Source organism: Dipodomys spectabilis, unplaced genomic scaffold (genome assembly GCF_019054845.1).
Source record: "Dipodomys spectabilis isolate Male_0828 unplaced genomic scaffold, ASM1905484v1 ptg000302l, whole genome shotgun sequence".
Classification (NCBI taxonomy): Eukaryota; Metazoa; Chordata; class Mammalia; order Rodentia; family Heteromyidae; genus Dipodomys; species Dipodomys spectabilis.
The window spans coordinates 296,113-318,594 of NW_024870979.1; the positions used below are offsets into that span (position 1 = coordinate 296,113).

A 22,482-nucleotide genomic window follows, 5' to 3' on the forward strand; every position below is an offset into this window, starting at 1 on the left:
GGTTACCTGAAGATATCAACTAGGGTTTTTTGTTTTGCTTTTTTCTTTTAATATAGAGAAGAAAAGAACGGTGGCTAAGCCCAATAGGAAAAGTTACAGGAGTAGGGTGAGTTGTAGTGAAGTCTGGCTAATGTTGTCATGTGGGGTGGAGGGGGAATACAAATGAAGAGAAATGAATAGGAAAACACACAGAGACACAAAAAATAACGTAACTAACAAAAAGAGGAGAAAGCAAAGGAGAAGCAGGAAGAAAGGAAAATGAAAGAGGCAACTTCAAAAATGCTTTTGCTGGGCTCATAAATTAAGTGTTCCAGCTTAGTGTCTGTACTCTTTGATCTGATCTCTGCTGCAGTCACTGAGCAATCACCTTGGGCTCCAGGAAAAACAAGATACACCAGTAATCATCCTGTGACTGAGGGCAAACTGCCTTTCAAACAGGTAAAAGCTTTCTTACCAGCCAAACAGCTAAAAGCTCAGGAGACCACCCCCCTGGCAACCTGTTTCTGTTCCTCCACTCCAGTAGATCTCAGCTTCTAGAGCAAAGGAATGCGTCCATAGACAAAGAGTGAGATAATGGTCACCTATGATACATTATCGGGCCATAACCCAAAGAAGAACTTTTCTGAAAGGTAGAATATCCTGAGGGCTGAACAGGTTGCTGTGCAGTTTTTATGCCAAGACTGAGAGGTGTGTCAAGTAAGCAACTGGATCTATATAGGTCTCTCTTCTACATTCCAGATTATTATAGAGCTATAGGAGTGGATGATTGCTAATAAGAAATCACTACTCCTATTATAGAGCTATATCAGTGGTAGATTGCTAATAAGAGGAAGGACTGGGAAGACCCAGAAAACTGCTCATAAAACCCAAGTCTCAGTCTGAGTCCTCTTCTCCAAATCACCACAATCCTGGTATATAAATCTAATGTATTTGTGTGTAATTATTTATTTATCGGCCTTATCTGACTTCCAAGCTCCTGAGAGGTGTGAATTTTGTCTTCCTTCTTTACCTCCTAAATACTGTACTTAAAGCTCAGTGCTGGACATCAAATATTTTGAGTAGCCTCTCCAAGTTTTTGATGGACAAGTTTTGTTTGGACAAATGAGTGAACAAATGTATTTATTTGCCCAAGAATATATTGCATTAAAAGATGTATTTAAATTCTACAATTCAACAACCAAAAGACATGTCAAGAAAAAAAAGGGCAAGTGACTTGAACAGAAATTTCTCTAAAGTCATACAAATTGCCAGTAAAAGGTTCACCATTACTAATCATCAGGGAAATGCAAATCTGAACCACAATGAGATATCACCTCAGTATTACAATGAACACCTAATAGCAAGCTACTACCAAGGAAACTCCAGAAAGTAATAAGCACTGGCAAGAACAACGTTAACGGTAATGTGTACTGGTACAACTGCCATGGAAAAAAGTATAGTAAGTCATTAAAAGAATTAAAAACAGAATTACCAAGTGATCCAGAATTTTACTTCTGGGAAATGAAATCAGGCATTCTGGCTAAAGGAAAAACTGCTTCCTTTCCTGTTTCTCCTGGTTTACACACAATTCAATTAAGAAACAAAAGAGATTAAAATAAAGGGTGCCAAAGGTAATTACAATGAATAACTACCCCCTTAGTATAACCAACAAAGGGTGTTTTACCGAGATGTACACTAGCCTGTGGCATTTCCCAAGTGTCCTTACCTGCACAAGTGTGTCCAGCGTGAAGATGTGCTCCCCTCGGACATTGTAGAACTTGACCATAGCACTCTTCAAAAGAGGACCGTTGGGGAGCTCGCTGAGCTGGGCCTGCCGCTCCATCCCAGCGACAGCTAGCAAGTCTCCCTGCGTGCACCACTGGGCCACCACCTCTAAAACCACATAGAAGAGACAGTCAGCACAAGGACTCAGCCCTCCTGTCACTCTGCCATGCCACATATGATTTCAGTAGTTTAAAACAGAAATGCTATTTATAAGATTATTTCTTTGTTGCTTTGTATGTCCCTCCCACACAGTATAACCCCTGCTTTCACTGTATTTGATGTCAGTATAATTTGTGGAGGGGAAGGGGAAAAACAAGTCATTTAAGTAAGAATACAGGTGGACCCATTGCAACAATGAGAAGTACAAGTTGTCATGTCGAAAACGAACTTTACAACTTTGGTGTGTGGGGGGGAGGATTGGGTGGGGGGGTGGGGGGAGAGGCTGGGAAGGGATGGGAAAGGGAAACAAAGGAGGAGGCTACAATGCTTGATGAGAAATGTACTCATTATCTTGCCCATGTAATTATAACCCCTCTGTACAGTATGTTCACAATAAAAAATAAATAAAAATTTAAAAAAAAACAGAAATGCTAAGCAAATATAAAATAGCCTCTCTTTCCCTAGAGACTAATGACCTATTTCTTTGTAGACAATATAATACATGGATAGGGTTTGCAATTTTCCTAAAACCAAAATAAATAAGGTAGAAACCTGATTATGCCAGACCAGAGAAAAGCTGGTATGTTGAAGCTAGCATGACAATATATACTGAAATCCCAGGTATCAGCTACTTGGGAGACTGAAACAGGGTTTGAGTTTGAGACCAGCCTGGACTATGTACAGAGATTTTTCATTTTAAGAAAAAAGTTAGCATGATAATTTATACTTGTATAACTAGCATTTCCACAATGAAACTGGGGGACTTTATAAAAGCAATAAGATAATGAGACTGATGATTCACCCACAGAGAACTCAGTTTATAAATACTAAAAAAGAAAAGAAAAGCCCAAGTTTATTCATCTGCTGTCTGGCAACACTGAACAGATGAAGTATGAGGGCACTAGGTTTTATTTGACACTGGATTATGATGTATATAGGGGTTTATTAAAGAAGAAAGATAATTCTGCTGGGTGGCAGATAGTATTGAGAGAGAAAATTTCTCACTGGAAATTCAATGCCCACCTACAGGCTATCCACTATCTAACGAATGGCTATTAAATGGTCTGGCTTATCCCACTGTGAACAATCACTTCCTGCTGGTAGAAAAAAGTTATTAGTACTATAAGATTCCTAGTACTTTTTCTTATTCAAAACCCCAAAACCATCATCAGGCTTATACAGAAATGTCTAAAATCTAGACTTGAGCTGTCCATTTTGTAGAAGCCAAACTAAATTTCCAGAAGGCACTCTGCCGCAACAAGTACCTGTATTTCAGAGCCAGACCCAGTACAGCAGTCTCTGAGCTCTACTACGTCACAAATGACCATAATGCCACCTCTAACACATAGAAATGATTCTGAATGCATTTTGAAGTCACTGATGTTCTTCTACCTCCTGTGCAAAACTAAAGAGCATTCCTGAATCAAGATGACCATATTGCAGAGATGTCACTTCTCCCTTCCTCTTTCATCTCCCTTCCCTTCCTCTCCCATCGGAAAAGAATATGGTGAATAAAGACAAGGATGACGAACCTGGATGGGCCAATTGTGAATCACAGCAAATGCCAATTAAAACAATTCATCTCAATATTTCTTATTAAAACCTAGGTGCAGTGGCTCACATCTATAATCATAGCTATTTGGGAAGTAGAGCTAAGAAGATCAAGGTTTGAGGACAGTTTAGGCAAAAAGTGTAACAAGACCCCATCTCTCCCTCTGATAATCATTCTCCCTCCTCTCTTTCTTCTCTCTCCCCTTCCCTATATTTCGTCCTGAGGCTTGAACTCAGTGCCTAGGCACTGCCCCCAAGTTCTCAAGAAATTAATAAACTTGGTCAAAGGTATAAAATTTCTCTCTCCTCTCTCTCTCCCTTCCGCCCCCTCTCTTTTGCTGGTCCTGAGGCTTGAACTCAGGGCCTAGACATTGTCCCTGAGCCTCTTTGTGCTCAAGTTTAGCACTCTACCACTTGAGCCACAGCACTACTTCCAGCTTTTTCTGAGTAGTTTATTGGAGATAAAAGTCTCACAGACTTTGCTGCCTGGGCTGGCTTTGAACTGCAATCCTCAGATCTCAGCCTCCTGAGTAGCTAGAATTACAGGTGTGAGCCACCAGTGCCCAGTTGAAAATTCCAATTTTCAAACAAAAACAAAACTTTTGATTACTCTATATATGAAGGAATTTATGCTAAAACCATTCCTATATGTTAATTCCTAAAATATTCAGAAAATGACATAAAACAGCACAGTAATTTAAGTTTATCATCAGCACAAAAGTACTCAGCTTCTAACGAAGCCTATTTGTGGTACTACATGGTTTGTCCCATAGTTTATGGGCTAAATCATTCCTTACAAGTACAGCTCTAAAATAGCAGAGTGGATACCCAAGAGGGAGTATAATTCAGTGCAAAAATATTCCAGTTTAAAAATAAAGTTAAGTGCTTGTGGAATATTCAGACAGGTTCCATATGTTACTGACAACCAACAGCTACATATCTGGACCTCATTCACCCCCACCATGCACACACTCTGGTTCCAATCCTGGGACTTGAACTCAGGGCCTGGGGACTGACTGACTGTCCTTGGCTTTTGTGTTCAATGCTAGCATTCTACCATTTGAGCCACAGCTCCATTTCTGGCTTTTTGGTGGTTAACTGGAGATAAAGAGTGCCATAGACTTTCCTGTGTGAGCTAACTTTGAGCTGTGATCCTCAGATCTCAGCCTCCTGAATAGCTAGGATTATAGGCATGAGCCACCAGTGCCCAGCTGAACCCCATTCTTTTCTATCTGTAGTTCCTAAAGAAACCAGGTAGGAGCACAAGGCAATGTCTGTCTAAGCTATGGCTACTTTTAAGTAACAGTAACTAGATGCACAGTTGGATCTAATATAGTAAGTCCCTGTAACATCAAAGACTAGGGACAGCATAGGAAATTGATTCTGAAATCTCTCTACATTGTACCTCTCCACCCTGAGTCAAGATTCCTAAAGAACCCATCAGAGTCACATCATTGATGAAAAGCAAAATTCAAAACATTTTCAATATTTTTATGCATTAATTTTGCTTACAATAACAACATTTCAAAATGTCTGCCAGGAAGGCAGTAGTACTTGACTGCCATCCTTCACATCCATCTGAGCACTGTGGAACCTCTCCATAAGTTTTCAAGGTAAGTTTATTATACAATAATCAGTCCCAGAATATGCCTCCCTAAATGTCTCTCCATAAATGATGATTTGAACACTATCCACTGCTTCAAGAGTAGCAGCAGCTCTTGTCCAAGTAACGTGCCACCATAGTGCCAGCCAGATGCAAACCACTCTAGGTAGTTACTATCAGAGGGAAGCAGATAAAGGCAGGACCAAGTCAGGGTACTGGTGGCTCACTCTTGAAATCCTAGCTACTCAGGAGACTGAGATCTGAGAATCACATTTGCAAAGCTGGTCCAGGACAGATAAACCCAAGAGATTCTTAATCTCCACTTAGCCAGTAAAAAGCCAGAGAGGGCTTCACAGGGGCTGACGGTGTGGCTCAAGTGGTAGAACGCCTGCCTAGCAAGCATGAGGCCCTCAATTTAATCCTCAGCATGGTCAAAAAAAGAACGTATGTCAGGAACCCTGTTCTAGATAAGACTAAGTACTGATTTATCAGGCAAGCAGAGGGGCTTTGGATACCACAAGCCAGAAGAGTCTATCACAAGGACAAGAATCAATTGATACTGGTGTATGGCATTAGGATGGACGGCAGATGTGTACAGGGTTGATCTGCAGGGCTGGGACATGGCAGTGTTTTGTACCTTTCAGCCCTGAGCGGATGACAGTGGGAGACAAATCATCGTAGTTATTCATTAAGCTGATGTCTCCCGAGGTGAAGCTGATGGTAAGCAGAGGCTTGATGTTCTGTACCGGGATGGGGTACGCTGCAGGACCATCTGTGGAAATACAAGTGCTGAGTGAGAAGCAGGCAATGAGCATACAACAACTCAGTGTAAGTGCCCAAAGCTAGACTTGTTTGTTGTCTCCCCTGCCCCCCACTCAAGTTGCTTGACAGTGTAGCAACTGCACTAAGAAGCAGTGTTTCACCACTCAGGAGTTACACACATGGGTCACCAGTAGAGTTTCATCAGAGAGAGCAGATATGGAATATGTAGCCCTAGAGGCAACTACAGGGTGGTGAGAATCTGTGAGCTAAGTTTATTAACTTATGTGCAATGTGTTTCTAATGAGGTATAAATGCAAATTACTTTAATGACATGCAACATAAAGGATGGTGGGAAGAGTGAAAAATGTTTTAGTTCTGTTTCACTGCATAGAACACTAACTGCTCTTTTACTGAGTGGTACAGGCAATGAGCAGCCACAGTAGCTACTATTAGTTTTACCAGAAGAGAGCAAATTTAGAGAATGTTGAGGCACATAAAGCCCTTGCTACATCCGTAGTGCACAGCCAGCCTGATGAGCACCAGAAGCACTTGTGTGTGATAGGTCAGCGACCAACTCTTTCATGTGGTAACATCAAAGTCCTCTGCACACCCAGGGGACTGGGGCTCACCAGAGGTTCTGTAGGTGTCACAGCCATGCTGCGCACACCTCCAGTAGCCACATCTACCTTCACGGAGAACGCTAGTGTTGCTCTCCTTCACATCACTCTAAGACACTTCATTGTACTGAATTCCATGGGACATACCAAGGAGAATGTCGGTGGCTCTGACAGGTGAATGCCTGTCACCTCTGAAGTGCCCCACTGTACTGAGAAGAGCAACTGGTCAGAGGAGGAGCATCAGGGGCCAACTGCCGCCTTAGACTAACTCCGTTTCTTTTGATAATAAAACAGAATGAGCAAATCTAGATTCAACCTACAATATAGGAGTTCTGTTTTTAAATATTCCAAGTGCATTTTTTTTCCGGTCATAGGGCTTGAACTCTGGGCCGGAGTGTCGTCTCTGAGCTTTTGTACTAAAGGCTAGTGCTCTACCTCTTGAGCAACAGCTCTACTTCTAGCTTTTTTGTAGTTTGGGGAGACAAGACTCTAACTAACTTTCCTGCCTGAACTGCAATCATCAGATCTCAGCTTCCTGAGTAGGATTACAAGTGTACACTTCCAAGTGCATTTTATGACATGGACTTTATTACTATGAGATTGTAGAAATATGGCCAATACTTCTCGAGGCTAGCATCCTATTAAGAAAGGGATGGTTACTACCCAAATGAATATATGGGCTCTAGGAACTCTCCCTCCTATAGCAAGTGATCCTGAAACCCTTCAACCAATTTCCTTTTGTTTCATATATAAAACACAGGCCTTCTATACACACATGTAGAGAAAGTGTGTGTACAGTGTATACACCTTTTTTGCTCATGTCATCAAAAAGCCAAGAGTATCATCTGTCTCTGTGACAAGAGGGAAAAGACAAGTGCCAGGGAAGGCAGACACTGATGGGGGTGGGGGCACTTCCACATCGTCCCTTGCACCAGCCCTTCACAGGGTGACACACCCTAGAATGGAAAACAAAGCAAACAAAAGACAAAAACAAACAACAACAACAACAAGGAATTGCCCAGCCTTCACTCAAGAGCACATAGCAATTTGTACACATCTGTTTGACTAAGATGCAGTTTGCAGCAGTGATTCCTAATCAAGGAGCCATTCTCCTCTACCATTTCATAATATATCTTTACTTAAAAAACAAAAAACAGCAGGTCTTTTATATTAGGGGCACTATTTGTTTATATGAATGTATTTATATGTGTATGTGTGTGTGTATTAGTCATTCTTTGAAGTTAAATTTCAATGATGAAAAAGAAATTCTTCAGCAGACTGGAAATCTGCTCTTCTGTATACTTTTCCTCCCTTGACTTCACAGATTACAGTCTGTGTCTCTGGGTGATTACATCTCTAATCTCTGGTTGCTCATAATTTAGCCATACACTAGAAGTATATTTTAACTTCTTATCCATGAGATTAATTATCTCAGATAACATATATTTGTTCTATGTATATATTTGTTAATGTCATTTAGATCTTACAGCAATTACTTATTTACTATATTATACATTTGTAGTTAGATTTCAAAAAATCATTTTATTATATAGTTTTTGGCTCAATAAATATAGTACTTATCCCAAACTGAAATATATTCTTAATTATACATTAAAAAAAGGTAGGTGCAGAGGATGGAAGATTGTTGCCCAGTGCAGGCCCAGTGCTGGCTCTGATGAAGGTCAACATAACATCAGAGACTTCCACTTTTCTGGGGGGGAGGCAAGGGAGAAGGTGTCTTCTTACTCATTTGAGGGATACAACACACACTGTTAGGGGTAAAAAAGGATAGAATCTAAGCCACCCCTACCTCACAGTGAGGTTTACAGAGAGTCTGCTACTAGGGCTTTTTGACTGAGAAGGGGAAGCACTTCTGCCTGAAATCAGGAGCACAAAGGCATGGAATACCAGAGTTCCAGGGGCTGACCTTTAGAAGACTTTATCCTTTTTTGATGCAACTAAAGTTACAGGTTTTAGAACCACTAGGCATTTGGCTATACCACATATTAAGCACAGAATTTTTATTCTTGCTAAGTAGCTAAGCCTAAAACACCTGAGGGATACAGGACCAGCCATGTATCTGATTTTCTATCTAGAAAAACCTAAAACCATGGAGTATAGTCTACTTCATCAGTGATCTTGACAAAGAGATGGCAGAGAGGAGACAGTTATATCAAGAAAGAAAATGCCAGACCTGTTTGGCATTTTAGTTTAAAAGAACTCTTCCCAGACAGGCACCAGTGGGCTCATGCCTGTATTCCTAGCTACTCAGGAGGCTGAGACCTGAGGATCGTGGTTCGAAGCCAGCTCAGGCAGGAAAAAATCCATGAGACTCTTATCTTCAATACACCTCCAGGAAACTGGAAGTGGCACTGTGGTTCAAGTGGTAGAGCACTCACCTTGAGCTGAAGAGCTGAGGGACAGCATCTAGGCCTACCAGAGTTCAAGCCCCACGACAAACCAAAAAAAAAAAAAAATGAAAGAAAAGAAAAAGAAGCTTCCCAATAAATTAGAGGTGTGTATATGGCAGGTCTTTACCCTCCCTTCTCTAAATTGATCCACTCTCCCTCAGTATTCCTACATTCTCTTCTGTTAAATGGCCAAAGTGAGGGGCCAGGGAGCCAGCTACCTTGGGGAGGAGAGTAGTCATCAGAGTCTGTGTCACTTTCGCTGCTGTCTTCCACCAGGAAGATGGGGTAGTTCCAGGACATGCTGAGGATGCCGTCAGACTCATGCAGCAGGACGTGGGCCAGCATCCTGCCGTGGCAGTCCATGACAATCACCTGCCCGTCAGCTGTGCCAAACAGCACCTGCAACCAAGGACCAGCACTCTTGATTTAATGGGAGTAAGTCTCTGTATCAATTTGTTTTATGAAGACAAAAATGTACTTTGAAATAACAAAACAACATCAACAACAAAACATCTCCCATTTAGGTAACCTATGGGTAGCAAACATTAAGTAGTAGAAACTAGCTGGCCATTATTTTAAGAATCTTAGACCTTTAATATTGAAATGTGACTAACAGCACAAAGAACATACATTGAGATTCCAAACAAGATCAGCAAAATGAATTTCATTTTTTGTATTCGTTTTGTATTTTGATTAGAGAATAGGGCTTAAATGGTAACATTCATTTACTTTTGTGGAAAATAAAGATGCCAACTGAGATTCACTATGGTGATTTTCTCATTTAGAAGAGAATGTTTGGTTACATAAGCATGTTACCTAACCATATTTAGAAAACAAGATGATCTTGAAATCATTTTATTTCTAATGTTTAATTTATAAAGTTTTATTTCATGGAGGATGGTCCTGAGTTTAATTAATAATGCAATGTTGTATGAAAGGCATTAATACATTCACTTAGTGGTAACTTTGTACTAATAAGCAAAATTCTAAAATCTTTACCTCATTAACTACTAAAATAACAGGCACTAACACAGGGTAATCCCCCTCCTACCTCCTCAGCACTACCTCAGGTGGGACTGGTGCCCAAGTACCCCAAGGGTCTTTCCTGAGAACTTTTCCTTGGCTCCAAGAGGTCTCAAGAGTATACACAAGAACATGGTAGGTGGTGAAGGCAGGCACACTGCCTGAGCTAAAGAATGCTAAGGGAAGGTTGCAAAGTATTAACCTTGCCATGAGTCTAAGAACAGAATGGGATGGCTGCTGAAGTTTCCCTTGATGTGAGCATGTCACTGGCAGGATGTCCCTAGAGGAACCTTGAGACCTGGGAAGCAGGACTGGCATTAGCATCTGCTTTGTGTGATGGTCTCTGGAGAATCCTGTACCTATTGCCATTAAAGCCTTCCATATATATATATTTTTTTTTATTGTGAAAATACTGAAGCCTTCCATATTTTTATGTTTAATGCAATCTGTCTACCAGCATTTCATCATAACAACAACAAAATCATTATTTCCATTTCACAGACACAAAAAACTTAGGAGAGGCTAAGCTAACAAATCCAAGAAACTGTCAAACCAAGGCTGTCTGACTAGAAAGACTACACTTCATACACAGGGGCAACCTATTCTATTCTAGTTTACTGTTGAGATTTTTATGTTAAGCTACCTGGAGGCAGGCCCTGCATAGCTATTTCTGGCACCTGACAACGCTCTAGGTATACAGTGGGCACTTAATGTCCCCTGTGTACACTCAGTGCCACCCTAAGCCCTGAAGAAAGGCAGTGTAAGAACACAGGAAAGACAGTCATCAGAAGTAGGAAAGGATCCCTCCCCAGGAATCAAATTGACTGGCACCTTAACTTTGAAGTTTCCAGCCGCTAGAGAAAGCAAAATCTGTTGTTCAGCCACCCAGTTTGTGGTATAATGTTATGGCAGCCTGAATTGAAACTTGAACCATGTGAGCTTTGCTTACCAGTATCTCCCCAGGACCTGTCATGGCCTAGGATGCCCAGGCAAGTGGTTGTGAAAGAAGGAAGGACATGTTTCTGCACTGGACAACACATTTTTCCATTTTGGAGAACAAACAGACACCAGATAGAAGTACAGACATATAATTACTGAATAAAAGACTGATGATGCAACAAGTTATCAGTGTTCAGCATTACACAATAGCAAAACAGAACAAAGCTCAAGGAGCTGGGAAGGTGGCTCAGTGGTTGAGCGCTTGCCTTGCATGCATGAGGCCCTGGGTTCGATTCCTCAGCACCACATAAGCAAAAAGAAAAAAGCCGGAAGTGGCGCTGTGGCTCAAGTGGTAGAGCGCTAGCCTGGAGCTGAAGAGCTGAGGGACAGCGCCCAGGCCCAGAGTTCAGGCCCCACAACCGGACCCCCCCCCCCCAAAAAAAATAAAGAACAAAGCTCAGGTCCCAAGTTTGCTGCTATTAATCCATTCCAGCTACAGCTCCTACAGGAAGACAGTCCACTATTGAGATGGGAAGAAAGGGGAAAGAAGCAATCACAATATAGTTGTCAGTAATGATGGAGGGAGCAATTGTGTTTTGGGACAATCGGCCACAGATAACTGAAGAACATGGATACAACATGAATTCAGACTTTAAGAAATATCTTTCATTACAAGTTCTTTTCATGCCTAATCACTTCCAGTGAAATAAAGCTTATAAAAACAAAACAAAAAACAAAAACAAAAAAAATCCCAAAACTTCAGGAGAACAAGACAGAAAGCCTAATAGTAATGAATACGAATATATCAAAGGTATTAATCTCTGCTGCTACTGCTCCCATGTTTTGGCCAAGTAACAAGTATGATGGGGACCCTTTCTTTTTTTTTTTTGGTCCGGTCGTGGGGCCTGAACTCTGGGCCTGGGCGCTGTCCCTCAACTCTTCAGCTCAAGGCTAGCGCTCTACCACTTGAGCCACAGCGCCACTTCCGGCTTTTTTCTTTTTGCTTATGTGGTGCTGAGGAATCGAACCCAGGGCCTCAGGCATGCAAAGCAAGCGCTCTACCACTGAGCTACCTTCCCAGCCCCGGGGACCCTTTCTTAGACAAAGCCTCAATTCCAGGATCCTTCCTGGCTTGTTCCTAAGGGTTGATACTAGCCTTCTCTTTGCTCTCTTCGAGACCACAATCACACCCACAGACTCAGAGGTCTCATTTATAGCTAAGTTCTTGCCAAGTCTTTCTCCTAGCCCCCAGATCACACATCTAACTGTCTACCAGCTATTTCCCTTGGATGTGCCAACTCAACCTTTGCAACTTCACCTGTCTAAGATGAAATGCATATTGAACGTATTGAAAATACGTTGAGGGCCAGTTTCATGAGAGGATTTGAGCACTGATTTCTAGTTTTGGGGGGTTATTTCTAGTTTAAAGAAGAAAGGAAAGAAGTTACCCTTTCATTTGTAGCAAAATGCAAAAGCCAAGATTGGGGGTGGGAGTTCATTTTTTAATAATCGCTAATCATGCCCTTGTGATGGCACCATGTGACAGACACACATGAAATGGTGTGGGATTCAGAGTGCTGTGGAGGCATGGGAAGAGGGAGATTATTTTGGGTTGTAGACCCTCAAGCCTTTGCACAGGAGATGTAAGCATCTGTTAATGTGTCAGACTAAGTGCTAGACATTGGAGATAAAGTCTTTACTGAGAGTGACCTGGTTGTATGCACTTTTCAATGATGGTGTATGCAAATTTCTATCCTACTGCTTCTTCTGATGACTTGTAAGCTTCAGGAATGCAGGTGAAGTGTACACCAATACCACATAAGGTAACCAAGAACGGTAGGTGGGGCTATTCAAGTTCAGTGCTTTCTTTGTGCTTAATTCACTCTCAGCCTAGAATATATACCCTGAGGATAGTTTCTAATAGCAATGCAATTACAGTATCTGTACACAAAACCTTTATTTCAATATAATCCCTTTACAACTATTTTTAGAAGTAATTATTCCTAAATAAAAACAATTATTACCAGTAGTTTGAAATGAACCAAGCCATACTCGAGTGGAAGAGTGCTAGTCTTGTGAGAAAAAAGCTAAGAGGCAGGGTCTAGGCCCTGACTTCAAACCCTAGTACAAGTGCACCCAGGTGTGCATGCGCGCGCGCGCGACACACACACACACACACACACACACACACACACACACACACACACACACACACACACACACACACACACACACACACACACACACACACACACACACACACACACACACCAAGCCCATCTACAAAACAAAGCGTGATGAGAAAAGAATGTGAAATTATTTTAAAAAATCTTTGTTTTTTGGTTTTTTTGGTCGGTCATGGGGCTTGAACTCTGGGCTTGGGCGCTATCCCTGCGCTCTTCGGCTCAAGGTAAGCACTTTACCACTTGAGCTACAACGCCATTTCTGGTTTTCTAGTGGTTTATTGGAGATAAGAGTCTCACGGACTTTCCTGCTTGGGCTGGCTTTGAACCGTGATCCTCAGATCTCAGCCCCCTGAGTAGCTAGGATTACAGGCATGAGCCACTGGCGCCCAGCCAAAAATTTATTTTTTGAAAACACTAGATCTCATCTAAATTTGTCAAGAAAAAGAAATACTAAAAAATTTCACTTCAAACGTGCTTCCAAGAACTCCAAGTTTACTCTTTTGTAACAGGATTGTAATTACCAGCATTAGTACTATACCTAAAAGAGGAGACTCCTCTCATTTGCTTTATGATTTAAAACTGGAAATACATAAAAACTATTGAAAAATTCCTCCTGGAAAACAGAGCAATGCAGATGGCAGATATCTGAATGGGCTGCTGAGAACAGAAATGAGAAGGGCAGCTGCTGACAACTCCTTTTCTCAGAAGGAGGTTTGTGTTTTGATATGCTGCTGGAGCACATTTTTTCTCAACCTTCTGGTAGGTTTCAAATGTTGGACTTCAAAAGAGCTTGAAGGCCACATTTGAATATTTTGCAACTAAAAATAGTTACTGCCAAGTGCTGGTGGCTCACGTCTGTAATCCTACTTACTCAGAAGGCTGAGATCTGAGGCTTCAATTAACCACTCAAAAACTGGAAGTGGCCCTATGGCTCAAGTGGTAGAGCACTAGCCTTGAGCACAAAGAGGCTCAGAGACAGCATTCAGGTCCTAAGCTCAAGCCGCACAATCAACAGATAAAATACCGAAACCAACAACTGCAACTACAAAACTGTTCACTTGATAGAATATTTCCCATTTTTGTTTGTTTGATTTTTTTTTTTGAAGACATAATTGCAATTTCACAGTTGACTTTAATAACCACTTCTAAATCTATACCCTAAGGCTAAATATATCATTGTAACATCATCTCAACTCTTTGTTAAAGAAATAACCACTTCTAAACTAACTCATAAAGACAAGAGGCTATCCAGTGTTTATAAAGATTTCAGATGAGATATTCTACCTGCCTTAGGCCTCAAAACATGAATGTCTTGACATTAAATGATTTCTGTCACTAAAATATTTCCCAAAAAATATTCAGGCTCCACACAAATTTATAAAACCTTCTAATCATAGGGTGGATAAAAATGCATTTATCAGAACTAGAAGAGCATTCAGGTAACGTCTCTAAGAAGAACTGGCTGGCCTGAAGACAGAGGAAGGGATCTGTTTGTCATATATGCTTTTAGTTTCATACAATGTGGATATAACATCAAAAGTACATTTAAAATATACTTTGAACTAGGAGAGAGAAATGCTTCCAGAATGCAGCCCTATGCCAGGTCTTTGAAGCAAGACATAACTGCACAGCATAGCCAGTTATCAAGAAACCTGAGAGGGATGTTCACTTTTGGTTCATGGGAGATGCCAAATGATGCTATAATCTGTCTAGCTTATTCAGTGTGAATGGGTTAGGCCTACTGGGGAAGAATTCATGACAGCAGTCAGCTTGTGACTGGGTTAGGTCTATCATGACTAGAAACCATCTAGCAACAGTGCTTATTTGGTCTCCCTGAATGCCAGTCTCTCTGAGAGCAATGAAGTTATATTACACAAACTTTTAAGTTGTTTCAAACTATATCTTGATATGTACTTAACTATGATGAAACCAGTTCCCCTCCCGTGGACTACCAGTAAACGTCCCTCCCTAAAAGCTTCACATCTGTGAAGAAACATCAGACCCTACAGCTCTGTGGATGGGGCCAATGACAAAACGTAAAAGAGGAAGGACAGATTTTAACTGGCAATAACTATCATGACTGGGAAGAGCCCAGTGTGAACTAAACTCCACCTGTACCTGTGAGAAGTGACCAAGCATTTTAAGGGAAAAATGAGGGAGGGAAGAAGGGAGTATATGTTGGGGCTTAAGTAGAATAGAAAAAAGAAGAAAATCAAGAAAGTCTGTCAATGTGAATTGGGTCTGCTTATATCATTTGAATCCTCTGCCACAAAAAAAGATGGCCTTGTCTCGGCTTAGAGCTTGTACAAGCAATCTCCCTGTAGCCTTGAGCTTTCCTACATAACAACTTAAGCGATAGTGTCATTATTATCCATTATTATTCTTGAGTTGTTAGAAACAATGCCAGTTTTATTCAAGTCACTCAGTACATGAAAAATGCAAAGGGGCATGGATGAAAACATGTATGCTGAGTTTCTGTGGTCTTCATAGGCCCAGAATAGGTACAGTTCATAAGAGGGCTCAGACTGGACAAAACTATAGTCAAAGAAAGTCTCTGTCCCAGGAATAGACACATGTTAAACACAGCATACATCTTATCTTCCCCAAACATGGCAAGATTAATACCATGATTCCAAAAGAATGTGACATGAAACCCTGGGGATACTGATTCTATGATTTAGCCATCTGGCCAAACATTGGCATTCAGACAAGATCTCTGAGTTAAAATTAAGGCTAAGGTACTAATAAAGGCATCTGAAGAAAATCTAACCCAAAACAAACAAGAAATCAAGGCTAAGAAGGTACATATAATAAAAGACAATGTATATCAGTAATTCTGTTCCATGTTCCATTGTCAACCTAATTTGTTCAATGTAAACTTCAAGAAAGATTTTCAGGTAGAGTATTTTATGATTCACATATACGAAGTCTTTACCAAGTAATTCAGCAATGATTTGAGTCAGACATAATATTAACTGGATTTCTCAACTTTTTTTTTTTTTAGATAGTCTTGCTTTACAGCCTAGGATGGTCACTTCAAGTAGTGATCATCCTCTTTCAGCTTCCCAAGTACCGAGATTACAGGTTTGAATCACTACTCCCAGCTTTGGAGTTTCAAACATTTTAACTGCCATTGTCAATGACCAAAACAATGCCAACAAAAGAAAATAAAAGTACAAATATAGTAGTTGTCCATCTTTCTTTCTTTTTTGGGGGGGAGGGGGAGGGTCCAGTCGTGGGGCCTGAACTCTGGGCCTGGCCGCTGTCCCTCAGCTCTTCAGCTCAAGGCTAGCGCTCTACCACTTGAGCCACAGCGAAACTTGTGGCTTTTTTTTCTTTTTGCTCATGTGGTGCTGAGGAATCGAACCCAGGGCCTCATGCATGCAAGGCAAGCACTCTACTGCTGAGCCACCTTCCCAGTCCTGTCCATCTTTCTTTTAAAGAAATAAACTTTTCTATTTAAAAGTTCACTAGAATTTCCAGAATTGATGTAAAAACAACTATAATCAAAACAACACAATCCCCAAAGATATCCAGAAAAGAATGTTGGGGTGTCCCATCTTCACACTGCTTTTCTGAATGATTTCCACATTTGGCTTTAATTGTGCTGATAACCTGTATTCCTTGTCTATTTTGGCAAAGACCATCCCTATATATGTTCAGTTCAGTGCTGAAAACTAAAAAGGGTTTTCCTTTTGCAGTAATGCACAACTACAAAGTCATGTTCAGGTCCTCAACACAGTAACGGATCACCCTACTCACCAGCAAGGGCATTCAGTACAGGCATACTCACAGGTTTTACTCTACTGGGTTCGTGCTTTTTTTTTTTTTTTTAACAACAAGCAATCTACTTCAAGATCCTGTGTCAAAGACACTAGCATGTATTTTTTGTGTTGGGTAGAGCTTGCCAGCTTTTGAGCTTTTCCAGGAAAACTGAAGCCTGTGCTATAGGATAGGATGGACGTCGCCCGAGGCACCAGGGAAGGCGAACGAAGTGATGGTGGGAAGCCACTTTTCAAGGGCCAACAGGGAAATCTTCCCTTACAGTAGATAAAAATGCATTGCAAATAATGAATCATGACTCTTACTTTGCTTTTGTCACTCTGACTTATATCAAAAGGGAGTCCTTTTCTGTGTTAGCCACTACCTGTGTGTCAAATCTAACTAATTACCTTTCATTTAGCAAACTGCTTATAGCTGAAAAAGCAAAGGATTTTTATTACTTTTTAAGTCCCAAGTGTAAGTCCTTTCCTATATACAGTGCAAAATAAAGCAAATATTCAGAAGAACACCACATTTTGATGCTTAGTTCCTCCTCTCAAGTCATCGCATACCAAAGTCCACACAGCCCATTTCAAGATAAGAACCTTATTGGAGGAAGGTGATTTTAAAAAACAACAAACAGCACAGTGATCATAAGGGAAATACCACATTCTGAAGACATTACCCTGAGAGTACCAGTTTAAACTGACAAGCCATTGGGATTGGCTTTAGAGTGCTTGTACTTCAAGCCCTGGGTTTGATCCCTAGCATAGACAGATAGATTAGATAGATAAATAGATAGATAGACAGACAGACAGACAGACAGACAGACAGACAGACAGACAGATAGATGGAATAAATTATCTTTAAGAAGTTGTACAAAGGAGATGCCATTTAACAAAGCAGTTTATGAAGACAATGTGTCTTGATCCATGTGGCCCCTTCAGCATTCTGACCTCCCTTTGGCCCACCCCTTCCCTCACTTTTCTTAATTCTGTGGGACATACAATGAGAGCTTAACTGCACTCTCTCCATTTCCCCCTCCATTCATCTACCCCTCTTCTCTCCTTGGCTTTCCTCTCCCCTTACAAGTACCTGTTTCCTGGTGCTTATTTTTTGAAGTTCAACCTAATCTTTCTAAAATATTATACTATTTGTGTTTTCCATAGAGTCTATTATGCTTCAGTTAAATCTTATACAAGTTTAAAATATTTAATTCACATTTTAGGCAGAAACTGGTGGCTCATGATACCAATTTAACTTCCTGAGAGGCTGAGACTGGGAAGAATGTGGTTCCAGACCAGCCTAGCAAAAAAGTTTGCAAGGCAGTGGTCATGCCTGTTACCCTAGCTACAGTGGAAAGCCTAACATTAGCAAATGTAGCCTGGATGTATGATCAGCCAGGAAAGAAGAACCTATCTCAAAAATAACCAGCAAAATCAGGGAAGGTTAGAGGCATGACACAGTGGTAAGATACCTGCCTGGTAAGCATGAACACCCAAGTTCAAACCCCACTTCTGCAAAAAAAAAAAAAAAAAAGGAAGCTTAATTTACAGTTTAAAAGGAAAAGGAAAAATAGACAATTAAAAAATCCCTACAGAGCCACTTATTATTTGGATTATTTCTGAGGAGGTAGCAAATTACCTTGAATTCAAATCTGTTACTTGTCATTACCTTACATTTTAAAAGTGTAAGAGTGACAGTTTCTTTTTTTAATTTCTTTCCTTAATTGTTGTTTTGTTTTTGCTGGTTATTTTTGGAGATAGTCTCCCAAAGCCACATCTGTAACGCCAAGAATGAGACAAGGGAAATGTTTCTCTCTCTGCTCTTATTCGCTATAGAACATGTAACTCCTAACCACAGCAATAAGGTAAGAGAAAGAAAAGGGATACAAAGAGAAAGCACACGTGTATATCTACCACACTTTGCAAATGATACGATTCTATAATTAAAAGGCCCTAAAGGTTTCCTCCTGATAAGCACTTTAAGCAAAGCAGCAGAATACACAAGTAACATAAAATATCAGTAGCTTTTTATGCCCTAACAACAAAAAGGCTGAAAAGTAATTAGAAAAAAAAAAGAAAAAAGAATCAGGAAAGCAATTGCATCTACAAAGAGGCTAAAAAAATAATAAAATAGGATCTGGGAAGGTGGCTCAGTGGTAGAGCTCTTGCTTTGCATGCAAGAGGCCCTAGGTTCGATTCCTCAGCACCACATAAGAAAAAAGAAAAAAGCTGGAAATGGCACTGTGGCTCAAGTGGTAGAGCACTAGCCTTGAGCTGAAGAGCTGAGGGACAGCGCCCAAGCCCAGAGTTCAGGCCCCAGTTCGGACCCCCATCCAAAAAAAATAAAATATCTAGAAATAAACTTACTAAGAAGGTGATGCCAGGAGCTGGGAATCTGGTAGAGTACTTGCCTAGCATGCATGAAGCCCTGGGTTCAATTCCTCAGTACACATAAACAAAAAAAGCCAGGAGGGCACTATGGCTCAGTGGCAGGGACAGTGCACAGACCCTGAGTTCAAGCCCCAGGATGCCCCCCCCACCAAAAAAAAAAAAGAAGGTGAGGCCAGGCACTGGTGGCTCACACCTGTAATCCTACCTATTCAAGAAGCTGAGATCTGAAGACCATGGTTCAAAGCTAGCTCAGGCAGAAAAACTTGGGAGATTCTTATCTATATTCAACTACCAAAAAGCTAGAAGTAAAGCTGTAGTAGAGCACTAGTCTTGAGCAAGAAAGCTCAGGGACAGCACCCAGGCCCTGAGTTCAAGCCTCAGGACAGAAGAAGGAGAAGAGGAAGACTACAAAGAGGAAAAGGAGGAAAAGAGAAGAGGAAGAGGAGGAGGAAGAGGAAGAGGAGGAGGAGAAAGAAGAGGGAGGAGGAGAAAGAGAAGAGGGAGGAGGAGAAAGAAGAGAAAGAGAGGAAAAGAAAGGAAGAAGGAAGAGGAAGAAAGAAGAAAAGGAGATGAAGAGGAAGAGGAGGAAGAAGATGAGAAAGATGAATGAGAAAGAAGAGAGAGAGAAGGAATAAGAGGAGGGATGAAAAGGAAGGAAGGAAGAAAGGAAGGAAGGAAGGAAGGAAGGAAGGAAGGAAGGAAGGAAGGAAGGAAGGAAGGAAGGAAGGAAGGAAAGGGATAAAAGACCTCTACAATTATAACTATAAAACACTGAAGAAAGATTGGAAAAGGTACAGAATATGGAAATACATTCCATGTTTATGGATTGGCAGCACTAACATTGCAAAAATGGTATATTACTGAAAGCCATCAATGCAATCTCCATCAAAATCTCCATGTCATTCTTCACAGAATTAGAAAAATCAATCAAAATGTATATGGAAGCATAAAAGACCCTGAGTAGCCAAAGCAATACTGAGCAAAAAGAAAAACATCAGAGGTATCACAATACCTGACTTCAAATTATATTCCAGAACCATAATAAAATGCAGAGCACAAAAACAGACCCAAAGACCAATAAAATAAATGATCCAGAAATAAACTCTCATAGCAGTGGCCATCTGATTTGTCAAAAAAATGTCCCGGAGGGAAAGGCAGTTTCTTCAACAAATGCTGGATACCACAGGTACAAGACTGTGAAAAGACTTCTCTCTCACACACACTGAGAGAATGATTCTATAAGAGGCCTTTGCAGCTCCTCTCCTGACCTCTCCTCCCTTCCCAGCCCCAGGGTAATACCGCACCCTCATGCCCTAGAAGCATTACCTGCTGGTCATCAGGAGTCCATATGCCACATGTGATTTGACTTTCCAAGTTGATCTCAGATGACCAGTGTCTTTGTCCACTGACAGAACCAACCAGGACAAACCCATCTCGATATGAAATAAGCGCTTGAGTTCCATCATGGCTCCATGTGAAATCACTCACCTTTGAGATAGAGAAGAAGCATCAGTTCATAACTGGAAAAGGAAAACATTTACCAAGGCCCAGATACAATCATTAACTTAGCCTTTTGACTATGATTGTCAAGACAGTTTAAAGAACAATATAATAGGTATTATTTGAAAAGTTATATTGTGTACTACATGCTACCACTATTATATGTGCTTTGTGTACATTAATTCATAGACCCGTAACAACTACCTATAGACATCACCCTATCTACAGAAAAACAAAACAAAACAAAACTAAGGCACAGAAGGATTAAGTGACTTGTTCACAGATACACAGTGGTCAAGCAGCAGTCACAATTAATCCCAGGCTCCAGGGCCCTTGCTCTAAACCACTGCTTATCCATAGGTTATGACTGGAAACAGCTTCTCCATCAGTGTCTTGCTTCCCAAAATAAAATAACAAGCTCCAAGTTTCTTACTCCCTTATAGTCTTACAAATAATACTTCCCAGATCAAAATGAAGTAAAAGAAATTTAACTTGAAACATTATTTCTTCTTGAATATTGAGTCTAACAAATGTCTATTTAAATGATTACATTTTTTAATGTTAATCTACTGAGGTGAATTACTATGGATTTTCCATGATATTACTCTTATATATTGAGGAATACTGCATAAATAATTAAGGCTACATTAGGGATATAGCTCAGTAGTACAGCACTTGCCTAGCAGGAGGCTCTGGGTTTGATCCTTAGAACTGGTAGAAAAATGGTAAGATTATACATTTTTCTCACATTACCATTTTAATCATATCTTATAAATTTTGCTACATGTTTTCATTATCCTTCAGTTCTAGGATTTGACAAGTGTTCTTTTTTTTTTAATTGTGAAAATACTGTACAGAGGGGTTACAATTACATGGGCAAGGTAATGAGTACATTTCTTATCAAGCATTATAGCCTCCTCCTTTGTTTCCCCTTCTCATCCTCCCCCCTTGACAAGTGTTCTTAAATTTATTTTTTCAGCTCAAGAGCTATTTAACCATGCATTAAACATTTTCAAATAGGCAAGGATCTCTCAAATTTATCTTTTGTCATTGACTTCCAGCTCAGTTGCACTGTGTCCAGAGATCCTGCCTAGACTCCTGATACAAATCATGACACAAATCTACTGACATTTTGTTGATGTCCTGTTAGGTTGGCCTGTGGAACAAATCTGTCAGTCACCTGTTTCTGTGTACTCTACAAAGTGAAAGTGGTTTCAGATGACTGAAGAAACAAAATTAATAGTAGATTAATATTTGGTTGTTTATATAAAGATTTTATTTCATCAATTCATTTTTTTAAATTGTCTTCTTGGGCTAGGTTGATGCAATCAAGCTGACCATGGCTAGAGGTGAGCTTCGGCAAAAAGTTCTCAGGATTCCATCTTAAGAAAACAAGTTTATTTTGTTTTGTTTTGGGTCCGGTCGTGGGTCTCAAGGCTAGCGCTCTACCACTTGAGCCACAGTGCCACTTCTGGCTTTTTTTCTTTTTTGCTTATGTGGTGCTGAGGAATCAAACCCAGGGCCTCAGGCATGCAAGGCAAGCGCTCTACCACTGAGCCACCTTCCCAGCCCCAAGTTGTAAGCAGTGACACATGCCTACACATCATCTCAGCTATTCAGGAGGTAGAGACTGAGAGGATTTCTAGCCTGGGCAAAAAGTTCTCAAGACCTCATCTTGACAAAATATGCTAAGTATGATAGTACATCTGCCTTCCCGGCTTAGCAGGAGGCCATAGGTAGGAGGAGGACTGAGGAGGGAGGCTGGCCTTGAGCAAAAACTGGCACTCTCTGAAACATAATCTAGAAAGG

General features: G+C 40.7%; 1 protein-coding gene across 2 annotated transcripts in view; it reads right to left on the reverse strand.

The window, feature by feature from the left end:
- Tulp4 (TUB like protein 4) overlaps positions 1–22,482 on the reverse strand; it is a 148,815-nt gene that overhangs the window by 35,553 nt on the left and 90,780 nt on the right. For both annotated transcript variants that reach the window (XM_042702085.1, XM_042702086.1), the window contains exons 4-7: positions 20,500–20,661; positions 9,086–9,266; positions 5,715–5,849; positions 1,706–1,872 (exon numbers count right to left, since the gene is read on the reverse strand). In XM_042702085.1, the coding sequence (XP_042558019.1) occupies positions 1,706–1,872; positions 5,715–5,849; positions 9,086–9,266; positions 20,500–20,661 (645 nt within the window). The remainder of the gene's footprint in view (positions 1–1,705; positions 1,873–5,714; positions 5,850–9,085; positions 9,267–20,499; positions 20,662–22,482) is intronic.